We start from the raw sequence: 27,679 nt of genomic DNA, 5'->3' as shown, positions 1-27,679 counted from the left end.
ATGTCGGGCACCCGGGCGTCCAACGACCGCAGCGGCCACCCTGCCGCCGGCGGGCTGAAGCGGGCGCGCAGCGAGCCGGGCGGTAACAAAGTGACGGTGGTGCTGGGGGCGCAGTGGGGGGACGAAGGCAAGGGCAAGGTGGTCGACCTGCTGGCCACCGAGTCGGATATTGTGTGCCGGTGCCAGGTGGGTGCCGGGCCGGCTCTTTCAGCCACTCCCTCGGCGCTTCCCCACCCTGCGTTCCCTTCGGCTCCCGCTTTCCCCCAGCTCCTCTCGGCCCGGCGCTCTCCTCCCCGTGCGGGTCCCCTCTGTTCTCTGCTGCTCCGCCTTTCCTCCCTCCAGCGCTCTTTCCTTCCAGCTGCCGCTCCTCGCTCCTGCTGCTCTTCTCCCTCCCCGCTCCCTGTCCCCAGTCCCCGTCCCTCTCCCGCAGCCAGCGGCGGGACGCGAACGTGCCCGGGCGGGCAGCCGTGTGCCGCACACACCCCCCGGCCCACCCCGCCTGCGCCTCCAAATGCCACTCGGAAAGAAACAATCCCTGAGCTATAAATATAAATAGCTGACCCCTCACGATAAGCGACACTGAATCCCGAGGTGCCGGCGGGCGGGGGCCCGGGGCCGCCTGCCCGGGCAGGAGCTGCCCCGGGAAGCCGAGCCCCGCGGGCCGGGGTGCGGGCAGGGCTTGCGGGGATGTTCCCCTGCCTGTGCTGGGTGTCTCCGGGCTGCTGCTGCTCCGCGGAAAAGCGCTATGAGCCGGCCTGAAGGCCGGCCGTAATAAACCTCAGGAGCCTGACAAAGTTTCACTGCAGGGGCTGTTTTGGATGGGCGGATTGTGTTCCCTGCCAAGCGCCTGGAAGTTTATTCTAAAAAAAATATATATTTAAAATTGAGCATGAGTAAAATAGCGGGGGGGAAACCAAATTTATGTAAAAATAAGGATTTAGAATTGCATGAAAACAGGAAACATCTTGCATGGCTTTGTTTATAGGTATTTTTGAGTTGAATAGATTGTAAGGATTCTGAAAACAATGTATTTGCATAATATAAACGAAATTAGACATATAGGTGATTCCAACTAGAATAATAGAATTGGTTGAGCAGGACCTTAAAGATCATCCAGTTCCAATCCCCCTGCCATGGGCTGGGACATCCTCCACTGGACCAGGTTGTTTAAAAACCCTGTCCAGCCTAGTCTTGAGCCCCTCCAGAGATGGGGCATCAATAGTGGTAATAACTTCTAAAGAACTTTTTTCAAACATTAGTTATGAACATATTAGACCAATACAGCTAATATTCTGTCTGTTGTCCCTTTAAACTATGTGAGCACATTAAAAAGTAGTCAGTTTAGTCCAGCTTAGCTAGTATGTACCATGAAATTTATTCCCTTTAAAATGCATGATAGCTACTAAAAAGCTACAGACATCCTTGAATCCAAGGTAATAAATCCAAGGACGTTTTTCTAATTAAGTATATTATGTAAATAAATGTTATCATGCAGGTTAAATATTTAGAAGGTGGAGGAAGTATTTTCATTTGGGACATTGAACTCCCAAGATCTTGAATCACCTTGGGGAGAAGTTTCCCTGCAAAAGGTAGCTAATGAATATGTGTTACCAGAACCATACCTTTTCTTTCATATTTATTTCCCCCTTGCCTCCCCCAGTAATGTGTTACTAGGAATTTAAACTCAGGTCTTGGGATTGCTTTGAGGAAAAAAAAAATTAAAAGTTTTAGCTGAGGACGAGCATTTCATACAGGCCCCTGTCAAACAGTAAGTTCTCATGGGGTTACTGTTACTACTGCAAGGAGTCATGTTGGTTCTTTTTCAGGTTCAATTTTGTGGGGTGCCCTGAAGGGGAACAGGACAGGTCTGCTGTCCGTCCAGCGAGATACTTTGCAAGTGTGGCCCCCAGGAGCAGCCTCAGGATGCCCTGTGAAGGATACAGGAGTGTGTGTGTGTGAGCATGCCACAAGGGTTTGTGTGTTAGTAACAGGCTGATGGCTTAGATGGTTTAAGGTGCTGCTGGGCACGTTGGATTGTCTTCCTGCAGCCTGATGAGACCAGAAGAGATGGAAGGCAGGTGGAGCTAGAAAAGCACTGGGTTCTTTTCAAAAGAGAGTTCCCCAGTACATGGTGTGTGAGGCTACAATAGCTACACTGGTGAGACTACACTGGTTAGAAGGAGATGTCTTGAGGATTAGGGCCAACTATAAAGTATTTGAAAAAGAAAATATGAGTCATTATTTACTTTTGAGTGGCAAATATTATGTAACTTTGAAGAGGACTGTATTTTTTTAATACTTCAATGGGTGTTTTGTGCATTTGGTAATTTTAACTGTGCCGTTTTAATAATTTAATTTTTCAAAGCCAGTCATGCAAGTAGATAATGGTGTATGATTTTTGCCTGTTAGAAATCCGTTAAGGTTTAGTAAAGGTATGCACCTGTTTAAGGAAGTGAACAGTACTGATGAGTTCTCTCAGTGTGATAATGTCAGGTCATTAACTTACAGGTGTAATCAGTTTGAGGGGAACTTCATTAATGCTGTGTAGTGCCATGAAAAAGCTCAGTGTTTGGACCAGAACCTTGCTGCTTCGCATTGCTCCTGGAAACTAAGAAAAACTTTCAGTGCCTTAGCACTTGTGTATTAGAAGCAATTTCTTAAACAAGAAATACTGCATGACTGACTTATTAGAGATTTTAGAGAAAATGTCAGAAAAATTTGCACCAGACTTTTTTGTTAGAATACAGTAATTGACAACATTATTTATTACCTGATGCCGTGTCCACTCAATTTTCCAAGACATTGATGAAAAGGATGTTGAACAGCTTGTTTAGTCCTCAGTGAAGTAGAGAAAGCTTGAAAATTAATATCTCAAAAATGGATTTTCAGGTCTTCTGAAATCATGTCCCAGCTAGAGTAATTCTTCATCCTAGTAGGAGCTAACCTTTGAGCTAACCTTTTAAAAAAGGTGCAACTGCCCTCCTTTCTCTGTAGGGATGTAATTCTGTGTAGGGATTTTCAAATTTGAGTTTGAATGGGGTTTTTAAAAACAGTAATTCCCTAATGTTTCCATGAAAGGAAATAACTTTCATTAAATGTTTCTCAAGTATTTTAATGTGTTGGGTGCATAAAAATAATCTGTGACATCAGTTGCTGCAGAGGAAATGAAATTCTGTTTTCTAGGATACTAGAAAAAAAGGCAAGCAGGTGAATGGCAATAGAAGTCCATCACAGGCACCAGGGAAGCTTTAAAGTATATTAAAAGAAAATTCTGCATTAAAACCCCAGCCTCTGTAATTTTCCTGAGCATTCAGAATTTCGCATGAAATGATGACTTAATTTGTTGACCAGTGCTTAGATTATACAGTCTGAGTTCAAAATAAGTTACACACCATTCAGTGACACTGAAATACGTGACATAATTTAAATATGAAATATTAGTTCACCAGAAGCAATTGATTTCACCTTTATACTTACAGCATTCTTTGTGAAAGAGGATGTTTCAAAAAGGGGATCTCTGAATGCTCTTATGGATGATGCTGTACAAAACTTCACAGGCTGCTTTCGTTAAAATACCAGATACACAGGCACACAAACCCATATAAAGAAGCAGGAAAGGTATTTCTAAATAAACTAATAACAGCAGGCTGTTAAGGAACTGAGTAGGTTTAATGGAGAACATCGAGAACATTTTTTTCCTGTAAACTGCTCTTTCAGCAAGCAAAGAATTTCAGAAGAAAAACAGTAGAGGCTAATATTTCTTTCTTATTGTGGCTTCCTGGGGCATGGAGCTGTCACATGATGCCATGCAATACTTTTAATCCCTGATATATTTTTAGGAAAGGGTAAAACCAAAGATTTCAATGGTAAATATTTCATTTTGATGTTTCTTTAAAAAACAGGTTTTGCATATTTGTTTAAAGCTTTTAACTAAGAGAATATTTGACATAAAGATGGGAGTTCACTTTTTATGTTGCCTCTTGGATACATCTAACATAGGAAGAGATCTTTGGTGTTGTTCAAAACATGATTTCAGATTGTGGCTTTATCTGTGGTAGCTCTTATTCCAGATGTACATTTCACACATCACCCCATACCTTGTTTTATGTCTACCTTCAAAGCTAGAGCTGGTGGCTGGTGTTAACTACCAGGGTTTTAATTAGCTGATTTCTCAGATCAGTTTTGGAGTATGATCAAACAGTCACCTGTCCCAAGTGCCAAGGGGCCAAGGTGGTGTGCTTCCAAGAGGGCCTGCTTGGACTAGAGCTGTTCCTAAAAAGTCACACATCATTAGTTCTCAGTTAACTGAGGCCAGCTGGTTGTCATGCAGTTCTAGCTGTTTCCTTAAGGTGAGACTGTGTAAGGTACACTGTAATAATAACTTTTCACTAAAAATGGCCCATAAACAATTTGATAAAAAATTCAAAGGAAAGGAAAGATTTTCCAAAAGCCTAATGTGAAAGACAGGAACGCTATTGCTACTAAGTTGTAGAGACCCTGTGATAATCACCTCTACCTGTTACAGGTCACATCATGGTTACTGAATAGATGGTAAACGAGCTGCAACACAAAGGCATGCCTTTCTTCCCTTCACACCAACACCAGTGGCAGTGATTCAGCAGCAGGGAATAGGCCAAGGCAGTTTTTAAGAAATTTTTCAAGCTGTCATTTGGCACTGCTGTTCCAGCATGCCCATGACAATGTTGGATGTGTCAGTCCTGTGACAATTCTGCCTTCTGGAAATCTGGAAACAATCTGCTGATGTTATCTGCATTCCCTTAAGAAGTGACTTGTAAGAAGCAACACCAAATAGTAAGAATGTGATTGTATTAAGAGCTGTTATTAGATTTCTTAAGCTTCTCATGATAAAGTTTCTGTTCTGCATGAAATAAGCAGTCACTTCTTAAAATATTTCTTCTATCAAGTCTATGATTTCAGGTTAAGAATTGCTTTATTTTCAAAGGTCATCTGATCTTTTGAGGCACATGGACAAAAATTACAGTTCATGTTAATAGTGAAGAAAAGCTGAGGAGGTTGAAAAGGGTACCAGAAAAAATGGCTGTTAAGGTCTTTTTTGGTTGAGTAGTTCAGAGTTACTTGGACTGAGAGGTTTAACCAGGTCATAGACCAAGGGTGTGGAGTGGCATGTTTTCTCTATGTAGTGGTTGTTAACAAGTTTGAGAAGGTTTTACTAGAAAGAAAAGCTTGGCAATGTTTTGGGTTTGAGGAAGCATTGCAACATTAGGGAACAATTTAAGCAAGGGTGAAGGGATGTGCCCAATGCTTCCATACAAGTAACTGTTGTATATTGTAGGTTTCCCTATTTCCTTGTGTTAGTGTTTTAATGAATACAATGTAAATGTCATCTATTTTAGTAACAGTGCTTTGAGGAATGCAAATGAAAATCCTGTGGGCAAGCAATTGAATAATAAAACCCAAGCGTGGCAGAAATGCCAGACCAGTAGTTTCTCTGGGCGCTTTAGGTACGAGATGGGGAGGTTTCCTTTGTTCCCCTGTTGCTGCTGACAGGGCAGGGGAAGCAGCCACACGTTGTTGTGGCTTGTCCCTATTGATCATGGGCTACTGGAACTGTTTGCAACAGGGATTAAATTATGGCAGTTTTATGTGAGGATTGTGTGGAGTTACAGGAGCTTGTTTGCTGCTGTTTTTCTCTGTGTGTGTCATGTGTTGCTCTCCTTTCAATGAGATTTAACTGTAATATTTAGTGTAATTTTTCCCTACAGGATAAAGTAGCATGGAAAGGCTTTAATCTCCTAATGATTTAGTGCTTGATGATCTTCAGTGAAGAGATTGATGACCTTGAAGTCATGAGTGTACAGTGACTGCAGGACTGTTGTTTTTGATTTCTGAAATGTTTGGGAAGGTTGATAATCCCATTTGCATGTACACTCATACAGGTTTCTAAGTAATTTTTTGCAAGATTCCCTGCAAAAACACAAGTAAGTTTTATTTCACTATTCAAAACAGGAGAAGATTTAAGTGTTGTTTCTTTAGCTACAATGAAGTAGTCCACCCTTAAAACTTAAAAAATTTTTGTAGCAAAAAATTTGCTAGAATTCTGTTGCTTCTAGGGTACTATATCCAATTTTATTTTTCATTATGCTTATACATACTTACATGCCACACTATATCATTTTAAGCTTTAGAACAACATGGTGACACTGCTATTTTAAACTAGCCTTTCCTTTGGGCATCAGCAAGATCATCTCAGGACCACCAGGATTATAAATACTGTATGAGAAGGTCAGGTTTAAAGTTTCCAAATCTCCATAAGAAAGCAAGCTTAATTTTCAATCCCCTTTATAAAGCCTGATGAATTTATTATCCTCTACAAGCATCAAAAGAAAACAGCTGAAAATTAAACTGAAATTATATCTGTTCTATTTCATTCCTGTTCTTAACTTGTTTACAGATATAAGAAAAGTTATGTTCATATCCTTGGATCATATTACTTCCCACAGGGACGTGACTGTGCTTCTTCAGCAGAGAGAATTAAAGACAAGCAGACTTATCTAGGTTTTTTCATGTTTGATTTTATTTATTTTAGCATTCTGCTACCATAAGAATATTTTTCCACTGTAGCATTTTCTACTAATACACCTTGAATATATATTCTTTGCATCTGTTGCTGCAGTAAATATGTATTTTGTTATAGTGGTCTGTTGTGGCATGTTTTTATGTGACTTAACAAAACAATGAATTCAGTTTGAGATAAAATCATCAGTGTTTGAGTGTCTAGTTTGCCTACACTGATTGTTGTTTGAAACCTCAGTTGAATTAGACTTGGCTTTTCCAGTTGCATTTTTCAGATGCTTAGGAAGACCAAGGTATCTGTATAAGTTAGGGTCATTTTTTGCAGTAAAGAAATAATACTACATTATTGGTGCAGTATATGATATAAGGTTCAGGTTTTTTATTTGTGCTACAAATAATTTTATGTTTCTTTAAAGGGTCAAAAGTCTTGCTCAGTTCTTCTCAAGAGTGTTTGTGTTTATAATCATACTAATTATCTCATGAGGTTTTAGAAGGTATCCCCATGGGAATTTGGGAGTTTTCGGAAAGATCACTGTTTCAGTTGGGACAGTGGGATCCTATGGATTTTGCTCTTTCTTTGAGACAGCAAAGGGGCACACTTGAACAGACAGGAGTCAGAGCAGTTCTGTGCAGAGTTGTTTGTACTTGAAGTCATTACTGCAACACAGTCTTGGGAAAGAAGAGCCAAACAAATTAGATTTGGCTGAGGGTGGTTGGGGTCTGGAGATAAACTTGCAACTCAGACCAGTTGTTTGTCACCACCACAGCTTTAAAAATCATCATTCCCTCAGTTCCTGTGGTCTTAAGGATACTTCTGAATATTCCCAGCCCACCTCTTTCCTATGGGTTGAGTTAGAAAATTTTAAAAAAAGTTATGGTCCACCTCTTGAAACCCAAGTGGGAGTGAGTTGGATGTTACTTGGCAACAGTTAAACTGAAAAAAAAATAGGAAAAAGAACTTCCAGTAAGGGACTCTAACAAGCACCTATGGCAACAGCCTTTCAGCTGGAATGTGCAGCACTTCCAGTCATTGGCAGGAGTGTTCATATACAGGTGATTCAGTGACATTGTCTTGAAGGGTCTACAGGTACAAAGCAGTTAATGTATTGCACTTGTCTGACTGGATTTTTAATACCAATGATGTTCAAACCTCATTTGCAGTGGTGTAAGTAACAGGAAATCCCATGAAAGTCAATGGATCTATATTATTATAAAGTTCATGTCAGAGCCAGTCATGCTGGTAGCACTTATTAGCTACATTTATTCAAATTAGTTTCAGGCAGTTGCTGATGTAAGTTAGAAATAGCCATTGTTAATTAAATTGTAAAGAGAATAAACAGTTTATGTAACAATTTTCCTTCTTGTTTATTCACATAAAAATGCTATAATAAACTGAACAAAATTACTCAATTCAGGTAAAAAAACAGAAGTATTTTGTAGCCTGCTTGATAATCTGATGAGAGGTATTTGGCCTGCAGATACAGTTGAATTTCAGAAAATGTTTTGCTCCATTGATGGATGGAATTTGTATTACTGGGACACTTATCTTGAAGCAAGAGAGACAGGACTCACAGCATTTGTTTTCAGATGAAGGCTTCCCGTGCTAGTTTGTGGCTGGTATTTCAATTCATAGATTATACATTCATATAATAATGCCAGAGGGGATCATCTTCTAATCTTGTCCCCGTACCAAGGACACAGTATTCTAGTGGCAGTTGCACGACTGCCAAAAGGAGAGGTAATACAATCTTTCTACTCCTACTTGATATTCCCGTTTATACACACGAGGTTTGCCTCAGGCATATCAGCCACTACTGAAACTGTGTTCAGATAGCCCCATGTGCTTCCTAGCACAGATATCTCCTTGAACAACGTTTTTGTTTCTCATTTGTTTATTCAAAACCTAGTTGTGACATTTCATACATTCACTGCATGTAGCAGTGAAGGAGCTCTGTGTGCTGCTGGTGTGTCACTCACACCATGGTAGTGTTGGCTGCAGATCTTCAGTAACCAGTTTCTGTTATTTCCCTATTGTTAACTGGAAGAGGGTGAGACCTCATCACTATGAGACCCATCAAAAATAAACCTGTTTCTTGTTCACACTCTAGTTATAGCTTGAAACAATCATTTTAAGGTTTTTATATGTGATCTGATGATTTTTCATATTAATCTATTTAATCAAATTGTGTTCGGGCATTGTGAGGAGCACTGGGCAATTGAGGGATGTGCCAGCCAGGAGAGCATCTGGTAACACTCCTCCACACTAACTGCCTGGCAAGAGCAGACAGAAGCACCTGTGAGCATAGGCCACATTTCCTTCCTGTTCAAACATGTATCATTAGGCTAATTGGGAGAATAGAGTTCCTGCTACAGGTACTGAACAGCCTCACTGCTGCTCCCAAAAGAAATTCTCTGTCTTGGGATGTTTTGGCTGCAGAAAATAAAGAGAGGATTTTAAAAACAATACAGGCCAAGACAGCACCTTTTAAGCAGTTTGGGAGGTGGGTTTGTTTCTTCATGGCTTTTGTAAGTTCTACGATGAAGACAATGACTGTCCTCTGGCAACCTGTTCATAATAATTATCAGTTCCCTGGTGCTGTTTATGCCAGCTGCAGTTGTTAACACTGGTAAAATATAGCTTCTCAGTTTAGTGTATTGATACAGCGCTGGTGTTCAAGCACTCTGGAATAGTAATCAATGTACATCAGTACATCAATCCAACACCACAAGTAGATCAGTACATAAGAAGCTTGGAAATTGATTTTTTTTTTTAAACAAAGTGCTGTAGTGAAAAGAGACTGTACAATGTTGCATGGGATAGTTTAGTTCCTCTAGCTTCTTCTAGTACTGGGACAATATGTAATTTTACACTTGGATTATAAAATTTCAGAAAATATATATTAAAATCTTACAGGAAAAATAATTTTTTATCTGAGTACAATATAATCATTTTTAAAAAATTATTTAAATAAACCCCAGACCCTACTGCACCTGTGGAAGGGACACAGCCTGGAGCAGGGGAAGAGTGTGAGTGCATATGGATGCCACTGGAACAGCTTCCTTCATGGGGCCTCCCTGGGAACAGCATTTCCTACAGTAGAATGGTTTAATGGGGATGCCCAGACTATACAGTAACTTACTTCTAGCATACCATCATTTCACAATACAGATCATGCCAAAATGGCACTGAAGATTAATCTATCATAAGTTGTTGCCTTAACATTCCCTTTGTTAGAGACATTTTTTAAGAACTTTAGAAAATACCATCTCTAGGGACCTAGGAAACTGCAAATTGTTGAAGAGAAATAAATTTCAGGTGGGCTCAGTGCTGCATGGCAGAGTCTGGCTATTAAATGGAAGTTTATGATGTTCTTGTGTTTGAAACAAGGGCTGGTCCAAGAGGAAGCATTCTGGGGGTCCAGAGAACACTGTCACTCGGTGTGTTAGTATTCACACCACTTTCATGAAATACCATTTGAGGGAAAGAGGGCAGCTCACACAGTTGCAGTGTACCAGGCAGTCCTCTGCACCTTCAAATGTGTAGTCTTCAAATAAACCCCATATAAGATTTTAGGTTCGCTTATATTTTGTTAGGAGAAGAAATGGCTCATACAAGCCATATATTGACTCTCAGAACTGGAGTAAAATTAGAAAAGGAGTAGATGTCTTTAGTATCTCAGCTGTTAGGCTGCCAGTATGCTGTTAGAATATCTATGTAACTGAACATGAGAAATTACTGAGATGACCAGATAATAAACAGAAAATATCTCATCAGACCACTGTAATGTTTTGCAAGTGTGGTCATGTCTCTTGGGTAATTCAAAGCTCTGCTATCACTTCAATTATATTTATAAAAGTATAGTTAGTTGAGCTGTAAAAATATACCTGGGAAACACTTGTTTAGGAAACACAGAACAGCAGGAGCAGTGCAAAATGCAGTTCCAGAGATGTCAGTACTAGTTTTTTATTGGAGAAATGCTGGTTTAGGTGGTCTGTCACTGAATTTTTAATGTGCATTATCTATCCAGTGGGACTGAAACTGTATCAGAGATCTTGGCCATTAAATATATCTGATGGTGTTTCTGTGCTTCAGCATTTTTTTATGTATGCCAACTTTCACAAGCTGCTTGATTAGCATCCCTTTTTAAGCATTTGCTGAAGAAAGAGCATTTGTCTGGATGTCAGTTGTTCAGGAAACTTTCCAAAAGCATAAACTGTCTTTCATAAGCATTCTCATACTAGTGTATCCCACCTTCTGAAATTTTAGGGTACAAGAAAATGCCTTTGACTATAATTTAGGAATGCTGTTATCTCAGATTGTGAGTCCTCAAGCCTGACTTCATTTTTTCATATCCATGTTGATTAAGAAAAGCAGAGTATATCTGCAGCATTGTGACAACAAATACTTTTGAAGCAGCCTGGTTCCCCATTTTCTGAGGAAAAGAGGAAATTGTTATTTGTAGGAGAGGTTAAACTGGTATGAAATGATGGAGTTAATTCTTTTAACGTTTCCATCTTGCCATTGTCTATAGGTGAGCAGAAGAGGAAAGCTTGGTGTCCTAGAAGAAGTTACTAGCTTTTTTCTCATTCTGACAATAACATAAACCAGTGTTTCAACCAGTCCAATCCACCACAGTCAGACCTCTTAAATATCATGTAAAGTACTCTCCTGCCTGATTAATTAACCTTCTAGATAATTTAGTACTTTTAACTAGATCCAGATTCCTACAACTGGTTTATTATATCTAGGAGGCAAGAAAAATAGCCAGGATTCTCTGGACAAGTTATAACTCTGCATTAGCAAGACATTTTGAAATCCTTCCCGTTCCAAGGATGAGCGATCCCACAGTTTTTAAGTCAAATGAAATCTGTATGTACTATTTTTCCTGTTCTAACTCCTCAGCTCTCCCTTAGCAGGTTATCTGTTTAAAATTAATTGTTCAGCTCAAATGTTCCAAAGCATAAAAATGATTTTGATCATGTTTGCAGACATATTTCCTAAGGTTCTCCATCACACTGCTTAAAAAACATTCTCTTTTTGTAACCCATAGTTCTTATTTTTTAATGTTGTGTTTCAGCATTTATCCACATTTTTAAAGGATTTTCAGTTGCCATTTTCCTGTGTTTTACTTACAAACAGGCAAATGAGTAAATGAAGAATAAATTAAACTCTGGATTAAAGTGTGTTCTAGTATTCATTTTCATAAATGACTGTTCTTTCTCAGCATTTTCATGTAACTCTACTCATTCAGCCAACAATCTTTATTTTCTGCAAATTACCAGTAGCAGTCTCAGTTCCCCTTCCAGTAGATGCCCTCTTTCTAGACAGTTTAAATCATCCAGTTCTCGTGTCAAACCCACAAAGACTTGTAATCATTCGGGAAAACTGAAGGCCTGTAGCACCACAGCACGTGAGTAGTCAGGTTTCAATCTTATCAGTAGGAGACAAACTTACATTAAGATACAGCAGGAAAAAACACTAAGCCTGCTGAGAAGACTGGACCTTTAATTCTTAATATTTCAGGCCAAATCAATTCATGACCTTGATTTGCTCACTTCTTCCCAAATTTCTGTGTTGCCACATCATTCTCCTTTAAAAGAGTTTGTGGAAAAGCAGTTTAGTAAGGAAAATACCAGCTCCTGTTCTTGGTGCTGGTAGGTAGTTGTGTAAGTCATGAATTGTTGCAGACTCCATAAAGTGGTGGTGGTGGTAACTGCACCAAGAGAAGCAGTAGTTGTTTGTGGTTGGGCAGGTGGGAAGAGCTTCCATTCAAAGGGAAATACTGGGCTTAAACTCAAGGAAATGTCCATGTACAGAAGATGCCTAAAAAGGATGGGCTTGTGTAGGCATGTCAGAGACAGGACTCCAAGGGTGGCAGTTAATTCCAGTTTCTTTTCCCAGAAAGCTTCAGTTCTTGCCTAGCTTATGCCACCACTCCTGTATTAACGCCTGCTCTGGCCCAGCCCTGCCTTGATTTCACGGTATCCTTCTGCTTCATAATTCTACAGTCCTGCTGAACTCCTTTAACTCCCTCACTGTCCTGTCTGAGCCCTTTTTGCAATGCTACAACATGTTAAGAAACATGTTGTAGTGACCAAAGTGACCAAAGGCATGTGACCAAAGGCATGTATAAATAAAAAGAGATGCTATTGCCAAATCATCTGCTTAGAGTTTGGACCATTATTCTTCACATGCTTCTTTCTCTTGCAGGGTGGGAATAATGCAGGCCATACTGTGGTTGTTGATGGGAAAGAATATGATTTTCACCTATTTCCTAGTGGCATCATTAATCCAAAGGCAATTTCTTTTATTGGTAAGACATTTTATAAATTATTATAAAAAAACATTGTGTAGTGGATAGCTGGAACTGTACTTTGCAGTAACAAGGAAAGAAAAACATGACTCTCAGTCAGATTTGCTTTAGCTGTTTGACTTTTATTTCACTGCTGCTTTAACATGAAGAGTTACTCTACTTTCAGTGTCAGTTTAGTTTCCACTGTTAGAAAACTGAAAGCAAGAACATCTTACCATGTTCCTTTTTATACTTTGTGGTAAAATTTGGACCCCACCCTCTACTTGCACTCTCTTTTTATACTTTCAGAAATATATGTGCTATTCTTTGAGCGCACAAGTGCCAGGACTTAGCTAAATAAATAATAAGAATTATCTCTCACAGCTCTTTACTGACTTCCAGAAATAGGCCCCAAAATGCAGGGCTCTACTTAGGAGGCCATCATCCAGTCCCCTTTTTGTTCACATCACCAGCTGTTTAGGGTGATGTTGTATTTTGCTATAAAGATACTTGGTGCAGATGGCATCACAAAAATATTTGCAGCATTCACTGGACATTAAAGTCATATTTAAATGGTAGGCAAATTTAAGCCTCTTGTCCAAAGTTTTGATTCTTTCTGAGAGAACTGATGTACAGACTGTTCAAGATATGAGTGTAAGTTCTAGTGAGTCATAGAGTTTCAGTTTTGTTCCATTTAATAATTTCCAAATGGATAACTAGAATCTATTAAACATATTTTTTCTCTCAGCTAAATATAGTGTGTTGTCTTGCTTTCCTATTTACTCCCTTGTCAATTAGTAATGACTATAACTTGAGTTATGCTAAATTTAGGCTGAGACAGGCTCTTGCATATATTTCTGACATTCCCAAGAAGGAGGCAGCAGCTGTTTCCAGCCCACTGCATAACTAATCCTCCATGTCTCGCCAGCACTGCTCTTTATCACTCGTGGGTTCTATTTTGTAGCTCAAAAGCAGGGGGAAGGCATTGTTAATGTATCACAGCACTAGTTTGGAACTGAGTTTAAAAGACCTCAATATTGAAGGAGATTTAAATATTATATACACAGTCTTGTCATTGTGGTAAGGCCAGGGACTTCTCTGAGCTTTTCCCTGTGAACAATTGAGGTTGAAGTTGAAGGTCAAAGTCCACCATGAACAAAGAGAAGAATCCGCTTACCTCAGCTGGCTGTGCAGCAGCCTGGCGTTCACGCCTGAAACAAACCAGCTCTGGCTTTCCTGAGTTTAGCAGCCCAGCAGCTGCTTACCCCAAATCAGGATTTATCAAAAAAATTCTCAAGATCACTTTGTGTGAACTCTAGTTTTATTTCTTAAATAATATTTTAGACAGCAAGTGTTTACAGGCCTTATAACCTAAAAATATATGGTTTATTCCTTGTTTTAAAATAAATCATTTATGTTCCCAAAGGTAATGGAGTGGTTATACATTTACCAGGCCTGTTTGAAGAAGCTGAAAAGAATGAAAAGAAAGGTTTGTATCAAGTAATTTTTAACCTACCTTTATATTGGCAGCCAGGTTGAGGGTTTTTGTAAGCTGTTTTCTGACCATAAGTATTCAGTGCAGTAATAACATTCTGGTTTTTAAATGAGGAAACAGTATCTAAAATGTTGAAATGTGCGGTAATCTTTAGACATATTTTCAAAAGCAGTCTTTTCATGGGTTTCATGGAGTTTTATGGCATTTGATGCCACATTCAAAAGAAAATAAATGCTAAAGTGTGTGCTAAGCTTCCTGTGACCTCAAATAGGGATGATTTAACCCAAAATTTCTGTGCCCAAATATAAACTTAGTTGGTTCTGCTTTGAGCAAACCTTTAGACCTTATGACCTTCCAAGATCCTCTACTTCTTAGATTGTTTCTATATAGAAATTCTCTGTTTTCTGAGGCACAAATGGAGTTTAAGTGATGTATAGTGTAGCAAGTTAAACAAGAATATTTATTTAAAGAATTTTGTGTAAGCCACAGCAATCTGGCATTTAAGAGGTATCTTTGTCCATACCAAAATGAGAAAGCTGATAAGTCAAAAATGAGAAGTTTCTCAATAGAAACATTGTTTCTATTTGATGTTGTCTTGTGGTTTATCCATTTTGTCTACAGTTATCTTAGCAAGAGGCCATATAAACTAGCAAAAAGATAGAAAAAGTGAAAGGCAATGTCAAAGCTCAACCAATCAGCACAGCTGAAATCCTACTTTTCTTCATCTTTTGACAGGTTTGAAAGATTGGGAGAAAAGACTGATTATATCAGATAGAGCACATATAGGTAAGTGAAGAGTGAAGGGGAAAGAACCCTCACAAATTATTGCTTTGCTCATGAGGCTAAATTAAATTATTATTCCACAGAGCAGCTATATCTTTGATCTAACACAGCTTCTTATTATGTTGTGTAATCTGAAGCATGATAATGGAATCTGTGTCCACTGAAGAGTGATGTTTTACATGTTTTCACAATGTTTAGGGAATACTCCCTCTGTTTTCACTTGAGGAGGCCTGTGCACTGTCAATGACAGCAGAGGCACTTTGTCTTGAAATTATGGATGTCTGTGATTTAAAGAATATTTTTCTCCTTTGTTCTCTCACTATATCCATTTGATTTTCCACTGCAGTGTTTGACTTTCACCAGGCAGTAGATGGGCTCCAGGAAGTGCAACGTCAAGCACAAGAAGGAAAAAAGTAAATATTTTCAACACCCTCATTTCATTAATAGTTATGCAAATTTGGAAAATCAGTGTAATTTTGGAAAACAGAAATGCTGTGTGTCTCTGAAGAGCCTTGTTGATGTTAATAATTCTGTGCTTCTGTTCTGTTCCTACTTATGTTAGTGAACAAACTGTCAGCCAGACTCAAGGCCTCATGCTTTACTGAATACCACAAATATTAGCAATACTTACGCAAAGCCTGAAAGGTACAATATATTTATTAATATAGGACTTCAATATCTTTTTATGTCTCAGACATCCTGCCCTGTATGTGGTATACTGAAGAGCTTTGACAAAATTATTTGGCATAAAGTGTATTTTTGCATGTATTTATACATACTGAGGGGGGTGTTTCTTTTTACTTAGTATTGGCACAACAAAAAAGGGGATTGGACCAACATATTCTTCCAAAGCTGCACGAACAGGCCTTAGGATTTGTGACCTCCTCTCTGACTTTGATGAATTTTCTTCAAGGTACAACTATTTTCATTTGTAAATATTGTGTTAAAGAGTGATATATTTTGCCTGACAGATTTGCTTTTAAGGAGATGTTTTTAAATATGTGTCTGATTTTTGTATATAAATTGTCTAGAAGGAGAAGAAAACTGGAAAGAATGTGTATGTGTGTGTATTTCCTGTACATCACAGGGTTTTTCATCATTTAAAATGTAATTTTGAACATTGGGAAATGCACTGGTTGAGGTGTCAGAGTCCTGAGTATTTTCTCCTTATAGCTTTCAGTATACACTGTGCATAATATAAATTGAGTTCTTGCCAAAGGGTCTGTGATTCTGTGACTATGTTCCTCATAGATACAATTTCAATTCTTTACAGATTTAAAAACCTGGCACAACAGTACAAGTCAATGTTTCCCACACTGGAAATTGATACAGAAGGACAATTGAAAAAGCTAAAGGTAAGGATTTATCACTTGAAATATTTATTTTAATTTTAGAAGATAAAAAAATGAAGTGTACTAGACATACCACTTATTGAGCTAATTTAGATGAAAAATGCATATGTTCATTATTATAAAAGCTTCTAACAAACAGTAACTATGCTTTGTAGTAGAATGTTGTCTTGCTGTAGGCATTAATGTAAGCTCTGTGGAGGATTTAATTCTCCTATAATATTTTACTTTTTTGAATGCTGTTTAAAATGTCTGTTGTATCAAAGTAGTCAAGAGAATGCAGGGTGATGACTTCAATTAGACCAGTGTGTCAGTAGGACTTCTTTGCTTACTGAAGAATTGTTTGTGGAAGCATATTTCAAGATCCTGGTATTTTTTTTTAAATTGTCTTTTTACAAATAAATCCAGAAGAGCCATTGGTAGAACAGCTTTCAGGAATATGTAGGAAAAGCGGATGTTAAAAATATCTCTTACCTTTCCCAAGTTTTTTCTTATATTTTTTAGAGCTGACACCCTGAGAATATTTTTTAATGTTCAAAAGGACTGATATGTTTTTCTTTTGGTGCTTGGACTAGTTCTAAGTCCCATTCTCAGTGTGGCTAGACTATAGACACACTATCTAAAGACTATAGCAACAAAATTCAGTAGGCATACCACATCTCTGTGAACAGAAATGACGCAGAAAGTATGGCATTCTAATGCCATAAGTCAGCATGTTTTCTTATATGAGTGGTTCAGTAGATTGAAAGGAGTATAAACTAATGGTTGTATCTTTCAGGAAAACACAGTTATTGAGGCTGGAAGCTTAGACTTATCTGTATGTTTTGTCTTTCAAAAGTGAACGCAGTGTTCCCTGCTTCCAGCTATTGTCTGGGGAAGCTGACATTTGTACTCAATTTGCAGGGATATGCCGAAAAAATAAGACCCATGGTTCGAGATGGTGTGTATTTTATGTATGAAGCTCTTCATGGCTCCCCAAAGAAGATCCTCGTTGAAGGAGCCAATGCAGCATTACTTGATATTGACTTTGGTAAGTTACATTCTAAATTCAGCTTAACTCCTAAGAGATCAGTTTTTATTTTGATTTGTGTTTATATTGACTTTGCAAACAGCAGGAAAATAAAGAAACGAAATAGTCTTTCCTTAATAGGAACAGATCTCCCAGAAGTAAAGCTCATTAAAACAGAAATTGTATCATTAACGGGATTAGTGCTTAGGGTTTAAATATTGATTTTTACTGAAGTTTATTCCAGTGCAGCTGAAATTTCACTGCAGATATTCTTGTCTTGATTGCTTTTAAATGTGTATGCACATTGCCAAACAATCCAGGTACTCATTGCAGTGCAATTTAGGTAATTCCTCTGCCATGGGAGGAGGATTAAACTGGTGCAGCAACTTCTAAGTCTTGCCACTACAACTGGTCTCTGCTCTGCTTTCTTAACAAAAGTCTAATTAAATCAATGAAGAAAAAATTAAGGACTGAAGAGATTCTCCAGCCCCGAGTCACTGTGTAGAGATCAGAAGTAACCTCTTAAGACTTAGACAATTTGTGGTAACTACTCACAGCCACTTGTGCAGAGCACTGGGGATGCCAGACTGTGACCTTTACACCAGGCTTTCCATGAACGTAATGGAAATAATTTCTGTGATACACAGAACATTGGAAAAAAAGCTTTACACAGCAGAAGCATCATATAATAGATCCGGTGCCTAATGGAGGTAGTATTGAGATGCTTTTGAATTTCTCCCTTGTGTGCAATCCTCGGTGAAAGTTGTAAAGGATGAATGACACAAATAAAAAGAATTTGCCTCCCTCTTTGGCTGCTGTTCCAGTTTAGCTTTAAAGCCAAACATAGAAGCGAAAACCTTCTTTGAACTGATAAAAAACAGTCTTTGTTTCTTACCATTGCTGACAGAGGGCTGTGCTGCTGTGTTTTCCTGGCAGGCACGTATCCCTTTGTGACCTCCTCGAACTGCACCGTGGGCGGTGTGTGCACCGGGCTGGGCGTTCCTCCGCAGCACGTGGGGGATGTGTACGGCGTGGTGAAGGCTTACACCACCCGCGTGGGCATCGGCGCCTTCCCCACCGAGCAGATCAATGTAGGTTCAGTGTTACAAAATGGGGTGTTCACAGCTGGCAACAAGTAACAGTCAGTGAAGTGGGGTAAGGGTTATGCTGCTGATAAATAAGCACGGTGATAATAATGCTGAGCAATCACAGCCATGAAGAGAGGAGAATTACATTGTGAACTTCAGGTGTTCATCATGAGAGGAGAGAAATACAAGTGTGATGATGTTACATTGCAGTGACCACACTTCTGTAGTAATGATCAGTGAGAAAACTGATGTCATCATCTTATGTAACATCATTAGGTGTGTTTCAGTGGTGAGAGTTTGTTGTGGACTGGAACTGTCAGTGCATCCCAGAAGAGCTTAAATTACAAGAACAACTTCTGTGCTTAATAGCCTGTGTTCTGTGTGATTTATAGAATAAATGTAGTGTGTATGTCAGCCAGTCATGCACAAATGGGTCAATAAAAAGAAGGGGAGAGATTTGGTTATTTTAAACTGCCTGCTGTATTTTCATTATCAAGAAACTAGAAAGCTCAGGATATTGATTATGAGTTATGCATGCAGGAATCTCTAGAGCAGTGTTCCAAATCTGATTTAAGGATTTAGTCACTGAAATCCTTTCTCTAATGGCTCAGATGAGTTGATGGTGTCCTTTGGGTTTCTGAATCATGAACATAAAGTTTCTTCCTTCTTTATTTTTACCACAGTATAGCCACTGCCAGTCTGAATGGAACAGCTGGCAGTCTCACACTGTGGTAGAAGCAAGGAGCCCTAGGTGTTTTGACCTAGACGCTGTACAAGCACTGGTCTTGTCCCAAGCATTTACAATCTTGTCCCCAAAACCAAAAGATGTCAAAAGACCAGATGAAAAAGTAAATGCAAACAAAATTTTATAATGGATTGAATTGTCAAGAAAATCTTCCTGTTGGATGAAGAAGTGAGAAAAGTCTCCCCTTGGAACACAAAAGTCATATTAAATACATGATTTGAAATGCTATGATTGCAATACAAAAATCCTGTGCACAAGGGAATTTGTTATCTGCCTTAGTCCTCTCCTAGTGATTTTTTTTCCTGAAAAATAGCTTTCAAAATGGAACAACTGTATTTTTCTTGTTATTCATTTGTATTTGTTTGTATTTGTTTTCAAGCCATTTTTTTCAGTGAAGCACCATCAGCATTCTCTCTGTCTTATTCTAGGAAATTGGAGATCTTTTACAGTCCCGTGGCCATGAATGGGGAGTGACTACAGGCAGAAAGAGACGCTGTGGCTGGTTAGATCTTGTCATTTTGAAATATGCTCATATGATCAACGGATTCACTGCGTAAGCATCACAGATTTTGCGCTACATTTGGAAGTGATAATTTTGTGCTTCGCAGAATAAATATGTAGGTAACATTAATATAAGTCCAGTAAAGTGTCACATTTTAAGCAATACAATAATGCAAAGTGGGCAACTGAAAATTGTCTTAATGCTAATAATAATCTAATTCCTTTGACTTTTTCTTTTTTTTTTTTTTTCAAATTAAGTGATTTTACAACATGATAGCTGTGATTTTTTTGGTACATGTTTTCACATTGCTTTCATCAGATGGCCAGTGTACATAGGATCAATATATTGGTTTTCTAATGGTTTACTCTAGTATTTTTGATCCAGTGCTTTCATACTGACTTGTGCCATGGTCTAAAACCTGTTGGGTTTGAGGTTTGCTTCACTCTCATGGATCCTACTTGTAGGACCAATTCTGCATCATTTGGACCCACTGCCTTGATAAGTGAAATTAATGGAGTGATACAAGGGTACAACAACTGGCACAGCTTTCATTCCAGTTTCAACAGGTTCATTTATTTACAAAGATGTCTTGCCAGTGAAATATTGTGTTATAAATTCTCCTTTTAATGGGCTAAGTTTTGTTTTCTTTGAGACCAAGTGGCTTCCTTGGTTGATGCATTCAGGCAAACTTGTCAATATATGCAAACATGTGACCCTGAGCATTTTAATATATTACAGACTGAGACATAATTTAATACCGTTTATGCTACTAATGTTACAGAGGAACGATGGTCTTGTTCATTAATTTATTAAAAGGTGTTTTTAGCTTTGGGTTTTTTTTTTAATTGGATTTATATTTTGCTTTAACTTATGCAGCTCTATTTTATGTGGAAAATTTTAAGAAGGCATTAGGTTTCCTTCCATTTCAGCTCTGTACAATTACTGCACTACTATCAACAAAACTATATCCTCTCTGATAATTGTGATAGCTAAAAAACATGGGGAGATTTTAAAAAGTTGAAGAACTGGCTCTATGGTGCTTCTTTCTCAAAAAGTCTCTTCACTTAATCCTTTCATCATGTACTTACTGAGCTCATATAGCCTGGACTATTATGCACATGTCTGTCTAAATCCTTAGCTGCTCAGATTTTTGCCAGGCAACATCTAGAATATTGTTTTGGAGAATTTTACCGATTTTAAAATGCAGTTCTATTCAGATCAGTGAATACTACAGTGTCTTCTTGAGGTTCCATTTTTGTCTTCTGATGTGTTCATTCACAAAATTAATCAGGTTCATTAAACTGACAGCACAGCCCAGGGACTGAAAGGCAGGACGGGATCCTTCCTAATGAACTGCACATGTGGTTTTAGTAACCAAACTATGCTTGTTCTGTTAAAAGAGTGTAATCAGTCAATAAATCTGTCAGACAGTTGTGAATCAGTAGGAATGACAGAAATAGTCACTGTCAGTGATGTCACGTGTCATACCCATCCAAACCAGGCCCAGCAGGTGCCCCTTTCCACAGTCAGAGTACATTTTCATGCACTGTGCTGAACCTGTGTGAGCAGCCAAGCATTTGGAAATGTCTTGTGGTATCTCAGTCAAGTATTCCTCCCAGAGGTGTGAATTCAGTTAACAATCGTTTAATACATTTGTGTATTTCTGCTGGCTGGGCTGCTTGAGCTTGAGGGGGAAAAAAGAGAAGGAAACTATTGAAAAGGAGATTCATCATGTGTGTAACTAATTGATGTTTTTTGTGCAGTTTGGCATTAACAAAACTGGATATTCTTGATGTCCTTGATGAAATTAAAATCGGTGTTGCTTACAAATTGGGTGGGAAAAGAATTCCATATTTTCCAGGTAAGTTAAACCTCTATGTTCATTTTCATCTTTCCTGCCTGTTAAGCCAATTTTGCTTTTTAAAATCAGACTTGATTTCTTTTTCACTAGACATTCTATGGCAATTTATGGAGCTGCAGTCTCTGTATAAAGATTGCCATACCATTACATTGGCATTTTCCATTTACCTTGCATCTGTGTACAATGGGCAAGAACTACAGAACAAATCAAAGCTTGTGTTAGGGCCTCTGTGTTGTGCCATTAGATTTTTTATTGGCAAAATTAGGGATCTGAAAGTCAGCAAGACTTGAGTCAGTGACTGTGTATCATTGGCAATAGCATTTAATGAAGCAAAATTGAAATAAAAGCTGTATGAAAATGAGATGGAAACAAGCAGAATAAAGCTGCTTCTGGATAGCTTTATTAAGCTTTATTAGCAGCAACAACACTGTGGTTAATAAAAATATATATTTCCCCCTCAATAATGATTCACTTTTTAGATGTAATGATACATATTTTTTTACGTTAATGATGTTTTCAAGATATGTGTAACAGTCTCTGCCAAGAAAAGGGGTTTGTTCTGTTGAGCTATGGGGGATTCCAGAGGCACAGGGTGGACTGGCAGCAGCCAGCTTTCCCACCACTCTTGGTGGTTCCTGGCTGTGGACACAATGAGCATTCCAGTGGGGAAAAGCTTGTAGACATCAGAGTTTTTCACAAGACTGATTTAACCTTGTTCTGTAAAGATGAAACTCTCTGAGACAGTAATGCCTTGTCTACTGTTTTATTCTGTGCAAATCTGAACCAAAAAGTGGAAGTACTGTAAACCTCAAAAAATCTAATTTCCTCAAAAACAAAACTGTAATGTTGTTGTTGACTCCATGTTGACAGCATAGAGTACTTTCTACAGTTTTTGGAAGAGGAAACTGTATTCCTAGATCCTCTTGAATCAGATTTATCTTCCAAAATATCAGAATTTAACCTCAATTAAGAATAAAGAAGTAAATGATTGAATAAACCAGTAAAAATACTATTTCCTCATATATCAGATTTTAATTGTTGTCATAAGACTTTATTGGTCAAGAGCCATAGGTCTGTTCTCTTAAGGCAGAACAGCTAAAATCAACTGTGACAAAAATTGTAATTCCACAGCTAACCAGGAGATACTACAGAAGGTAGAAGTAGAGTATGAAACAATGCCTGGGTGGAAAACTGACACAACTGGAGCACGAAAATGGGAGGACCTCCCACCCAAGGCCCAGAATTACATCCGCTGTGTGGAAAACCACGTTGGCGTGCCAGGTACATTTCTTTCTAGATGTCCATATGAGGATGCCACAGCAGACAGACACAGCTCTGTGGAAGTGCTCAATTTGGTACTTGGAAGTCACTTTATTTGGGCAGGAGGGAATGAAAGTACCAGTGGTTGGACTGATGGGGGTAAATGACAGCTTGCCAAGAAGCCATACAGGGTGGTTTACAGCAGGCAGGTCTGCAGTGCTGCAGAGAGCTCCAAGATGCTGCTGGCAAGTATTTAACCAGAGAAAAGATAAACATGTGTTGTTCTTGGCAAACAGCCACCTTCTGTCTGTGAAAACTTAGGGGTCTGTGCACCATACTTTAGTATGTAGTTAGGCTGATGTCCTCATCTCCCCCCTTTCTCTTTGCATCCTGCACTGCATCTCTGTTTGAACTTAGATGTCTTTGTTTTGGTTTTTTTTTCCATTCTTACTCATACAAGGAATTGTGTTGCATAACAGGTACAAGATTGCTTAGCCCAGTTCTTCCACTTTGGAAAAATGAGAATCCTAACATCGATCTGCAAAGGTCAAGCCAGCCAGTTTTCTTCAAATCTAACTGCTAGAGCTGTAGATGTGCCAAGAGTTAGGTGTGGCATGAATGGTGGAGTCTGCGAGAGAATTTCCACAGTAACAAGCACAGACAGCTGGCATGTGTGCTTTTGTTTTCCATAAAGCACCTCAAAGGTCACATCAGTGCAGTACAGGCTGGTTACAACCACGGCAATTCCTGTATCGGTCACGGATCAGGAAACATCTGATAGCAGAGACTGAAACTCAGAGAATGGCCTGTGTGTGGTCAAGGACACACAAGGGATGTGTAAATACAGCTCCCCTTACCTTTATTCCTCTGGTTTACTGTGCAAAGTCAGGATGCCTTGCTAGGTTTGATGGCTAAAGGTGACCTATCCACAGTCAATTCTGTAGCAACCATGGACAAAAAAACTGCAGTGGAACAGCTACAATGTGTAATTTGGGCTGGCTGCTCACACTGGATAATGTTTATGGTTAGAGCCTTACATTAAAAAATATTGCAGTATGTAGGCATCACTATCTCCTGTTCTACATTATGCAGATTTCAGAGTCTGGCGCAGCTCTGGCTTCCTCTCTGCAGGGATGTAGCTAAATATCCTGTCACTCAAAACAATTGCACTTAAACCTGCAACAAACATTCCTGACTTTCTATTAGGCCTTCCATCTGCAATGCTTTGTGTTTATGGTATCATTATTTCATGCTTTCAAACTTCAGTATACTGCACTTTTAGTCCAGTAGTGCAGCTGGAGTGGAGGGATTTTTGACAATGAAACTTCCTTCCTAAAATGGGTCAGTCTGTAGTGAAGCATGATGAAAGGTGAAAATTATTCCAGTTCATTGATTATAGTATTTACTCTCAGTAATTGTTCTAACAGATGTGTTTTCCTCCCTAGTTAAATGGGTTGGAGTTGGGAAATCAAGAGAGTCGATGATCCAGCTGTTTTAAACAAATGAAGAACTTCAGTGATGAGAAGCACAACTTGGCGTTCATCTGTTCCTTACTGCTTCCTCTTGAAATGGAAATGCTATTTAAAACAAACAAATTCTTCTAGGAATTAAATAGAAAAAGCCCCATATATTCTGTATTGTAACATTTTATTTAAGTTCTCAGTAAATTCAGTGTAAAATCTCCTTGGTGTCCATCATCAAAAAAGTAAAAAAAAATATTTCTAACAAAATAGGGAAATAATTTTTTTCAATTGATCCATGTTAGTATTTGAAAGTACTTTACACCTATATAATAATTTCTCCTTGCTGAAACCAGTATCATGGCTTTTGCAGTAATTATTGGGTAACTTTAGAATTGTGAAGCTTGGAATTTTTCCTCAAATGTTAAAATATCTGTGTATCTGGGATGGCACTACTAGAACAGATACCATGCACTGAAATTGGTTGAATTATAAAGATTTTCAGTTTATATAATACAGCAAAGTTAGATGGGTATTTTTGACTGCACAAAGCAAGACAAACACAATTGTATAATTTTTATATAATATTTTTGATAGCCTACTAAAATGAATGGAGAGCAGCTAAAATGTAAAATGTATTTATCACAAAGCCTATTCTAGTAACTGAGATAACATCTGTAAAGGGGCCAAACTGGAGAAAGCTGACCTGTTTAATAATTCTTTGAACTATTCTGTGTACTAACAGGCTGGAGACTGTCAGGTGTGTGGCCTTCCTTTTATGCAGTAGGAAAAGGAGTGAGTGAAGGTAGAAGGAAAAGAGTCCTGAGGGTACAAAACACATGAGGAGAGTGGAGCTGAGACAGCTGCGTTTTCTCCTTGAACCTGGGACCTTTCTTCCCGCTAGTCCTGTGATTGAAATTTCCCAAGTTCTACTGTGGTACTCTGTTGAGGAACTTGGGACTTGTGGCTCTGTAAGGCACTTGCTTCCACAGCTCATAGGTTTCCAAGAATAAATCAATGCATGACTCAATGATGACTGCTGCAGTATTTACACCACTCACACATTTTGACCTTCCTCAGCAAAATGTAATGCCTATTTATAGAAGGGGATGACACGCGGCAGCCAGGGTTGGGACATGCAGAAGCTGTGGAGAGGTCTCAGAATCTTAAAGAATGTACTTGGACTTCTTTGTGGATCTTCTAATTTGTAATGGTTATGCATCAAGAGCTCTCAAAAAAGGCCTACCTCTTGTAGAAGAAAAAGACCATTCTAGAGGCAGAGTTATTCCCTAACTGCGAAATTCTCCACGTAGATGTTCCTTTTTTTATATATGTCTCAGAGAGCTATAACAATATTTTTGTATCATTCCCATGGGCTGTGGAAATGGCATCCCATCCTCAGTGATGCTATTATGCAGTGTGTAAAACCAACCCTTTTCTGACATGGTAACTCCAAGGGTACAAAACAATGACACTGAGCATTAGAAATGCGGAAAAAAGGAAAACTTGTGAGGAGGATGTTGTGCCATACTCATCCCCTTTGTCTCATCTCACTCAATGTCAAATAGCAGATAATGTTCAAAGCCATTTGTGTCAAGAAACACTTTTAAAAGTACCAGTGCAAAGCACTAAATGCAACTGTTTAGGGATGTTTTGCTGCTTGTAAGGCAGAATTCTTACACCATCCAGCTCTGGTGCAGTCTCGCCATGCCTCAGTCCATTATAGAGTCTGGCTTAATGCACAAGCAAATACCTTTTTTCTCTAAAAAAAACCAACAAAAAAGATCACAAAGCTGTGAATCCTTACTTCTGTTTTAACTCCTTTGTCCATCTTTGACAAATAGTTTAATCTTGCTGCCGCTGGTTTTGCAATCTGTAAAATTGCAATTAGTAATACATAATACCTCTTCAACACAGCCTTTTGGAGTTCCCTGGGTCAAGCCCTGCAGTCCTTGATCTGAATTGAGGAAGAAGCTCTGCCCATCATAGTTATAGCTGTTCTGGTGAAAGACCGATGAGATTTCTAACCTTATTTAATGTTTGCAAAGCACTTGCTAAGTGCTAATTATCACAAGCATTGTGAAGTGTGCCTCATTTATATGAGGTACTTTAAGCATAAAGATGCTTGGAGATACAGTAATTAAGTTTTGTTTTCACATGGCTTAACCCTGTGACATTTGTCTTCTGAATGATCTAGAGCTGTTCCTTTTCTTGGCCCCATCTTCCCCCGTGCATTTGTGCTGGGAGGTATCCGCTATATTTAAACTTTGGTTGATTTATAGACAAAGTCCACAGTGACTAACGAGCCACTTGGTGTGCTGAATAACTGGATTAAATGACCAACTCTAAACTGAGTATTTGGCATATTGGAGACAATAGCTTTGATAGCGTAATTTTCACAGGATTACTTTCCACCTAATCTTTTTATTTTCCATTTTTCCATTAAGTATCCATTAGATCCACATGGCTTGTCCTTGCTTTCAAGGATTCATCAGAAAACCCAGTGATGTTGTCAGTGAGCATGATGTAACATTATCCCATGACTTAATCTGTTACCATAAAAATAATATCCTGCATTTCATTTCACAGCATAGATATTTTAAATAAAATTTCTACTCCTCTTAAACTCTACATGTGCTGTCATTGAGTTAAATGTGAATAAGTTCAGGCTTTTATGAAAAAGCTCTTTAATCTATTGGGAGACACACTGCTTAATAGGAACATTTTAACATAAATTTCCTTTAATTTTGGCTGTTTTCCATGTATGTTATTTTGTATTGTTTGGAATTTCATTTAATAACAATCACTGTGATGAATTTAACTACTTCTTTCTTCCCAGCCAAATTCAATAATAATGGCTAAAACTGGCTGATGCATCATCCTGTTTGATATCTGGATGGAAGAATAAGGGAAAACATTTACTGAAAAACCGTAATTTGTGGTAAAGATTATAGTTTTTTAAAAGTAGCAGTTATGGATTCACACCTGCACAGTAGTGTTTTTGAGATCTTTTCTGACACCATTACAATATGGCCTTCCTAGTCAGATAAACACTTTCTAACACATTCAGGATAGGATTTTGAAACTTTTGTATTTGGCTCTATATCGTCTTACAGTTCTGGCATAATGCACTTTATAACAGGAAAGAAAATGAAGCATTTCCATAGTAATGTGCAATCTATACTTACACCTTATGCAGATTTTTTTCAAATTATTTTTGATCCACACCTGTTTATTTTGTCCTTGAAGATGTATTAAAATAGATTTGAAGTAACAGTT

The 27,679-nt window shown here is 38.5% G+C and overlaps 1 protein-coding gene across 1 annotated transcript; it reads left to right on the top strand.

The window, feature by feature from the left end:
* On the top strand, positions 1 to 27,679 carry ADSS1 (adenylosuccinate synthase 1). The gene is made up of 13 exons (XM_053946489.1): positions 1 to 186; positions 12,767 to 12,869; positions 14,275 to 14,337; positions 15,079 to 15,129; positions 15,473 to 15,539; positions 15,932 to 16,039; positions 16,400 to 16,481; positions 17,379 to 17,505; positions 18,421 to 18,575; positions 19,746 to 19,870; positions 21,583 to 21,680; positions 22,812 to 22,961; positions 24,386 to 27,679. Exons 1-13 carry the CDS (start codon positions 1 to 3, stop codon positions 24,436 to 24,438), a joined length of 1,368 nt encoding a protein of 455 aa, XP_053802464.1. The 3' UTR covers positions 24,439 to 27,679.

This window comes from Vidua chalybeata, chromosome 6, assembly GCF_026979565.1.
Source record: "Vidua chalybeata isolate OUT-0048 chromosome 6, bVidCha1 merged haplotype, whole genome shotgun sequence".
NCBI lineage: Eukaryota > Metazoa > Chordata > Aves > Passeriformes > Viduidae > Vidua > Vidua chalybeata.
The sequence above is the reverse complement of the archived record's forward strand: the minus strand, read 5'-3'. Positions and strand labels throughout refer to the sequence as shown.

Bases quoted from the DNA above. Each gene is read 5' to 3' on its own strand.
- ADSS1 (XM_053946489.1), top strand. From the start codon at position 1: ATGTCGGGCACCCGGGCGTCCAACGACCGCAGCGGCCACCCTGCCGCC. The intron at 19,871-21,582 runs GTAAGCATCACA...TTTTTTGTGCAG, and splicing joins ATGATCAACGGATTCACTGC to TTTGGCATTAACAAAACTGG. The intron at 22,962-24,385 runs GTACATTTCTTT...TTTCCTCCCTAG, and splicing joins AAACCACGTTGGCGTGCCAG to TTAAATGGGTTGGAGTTGGG.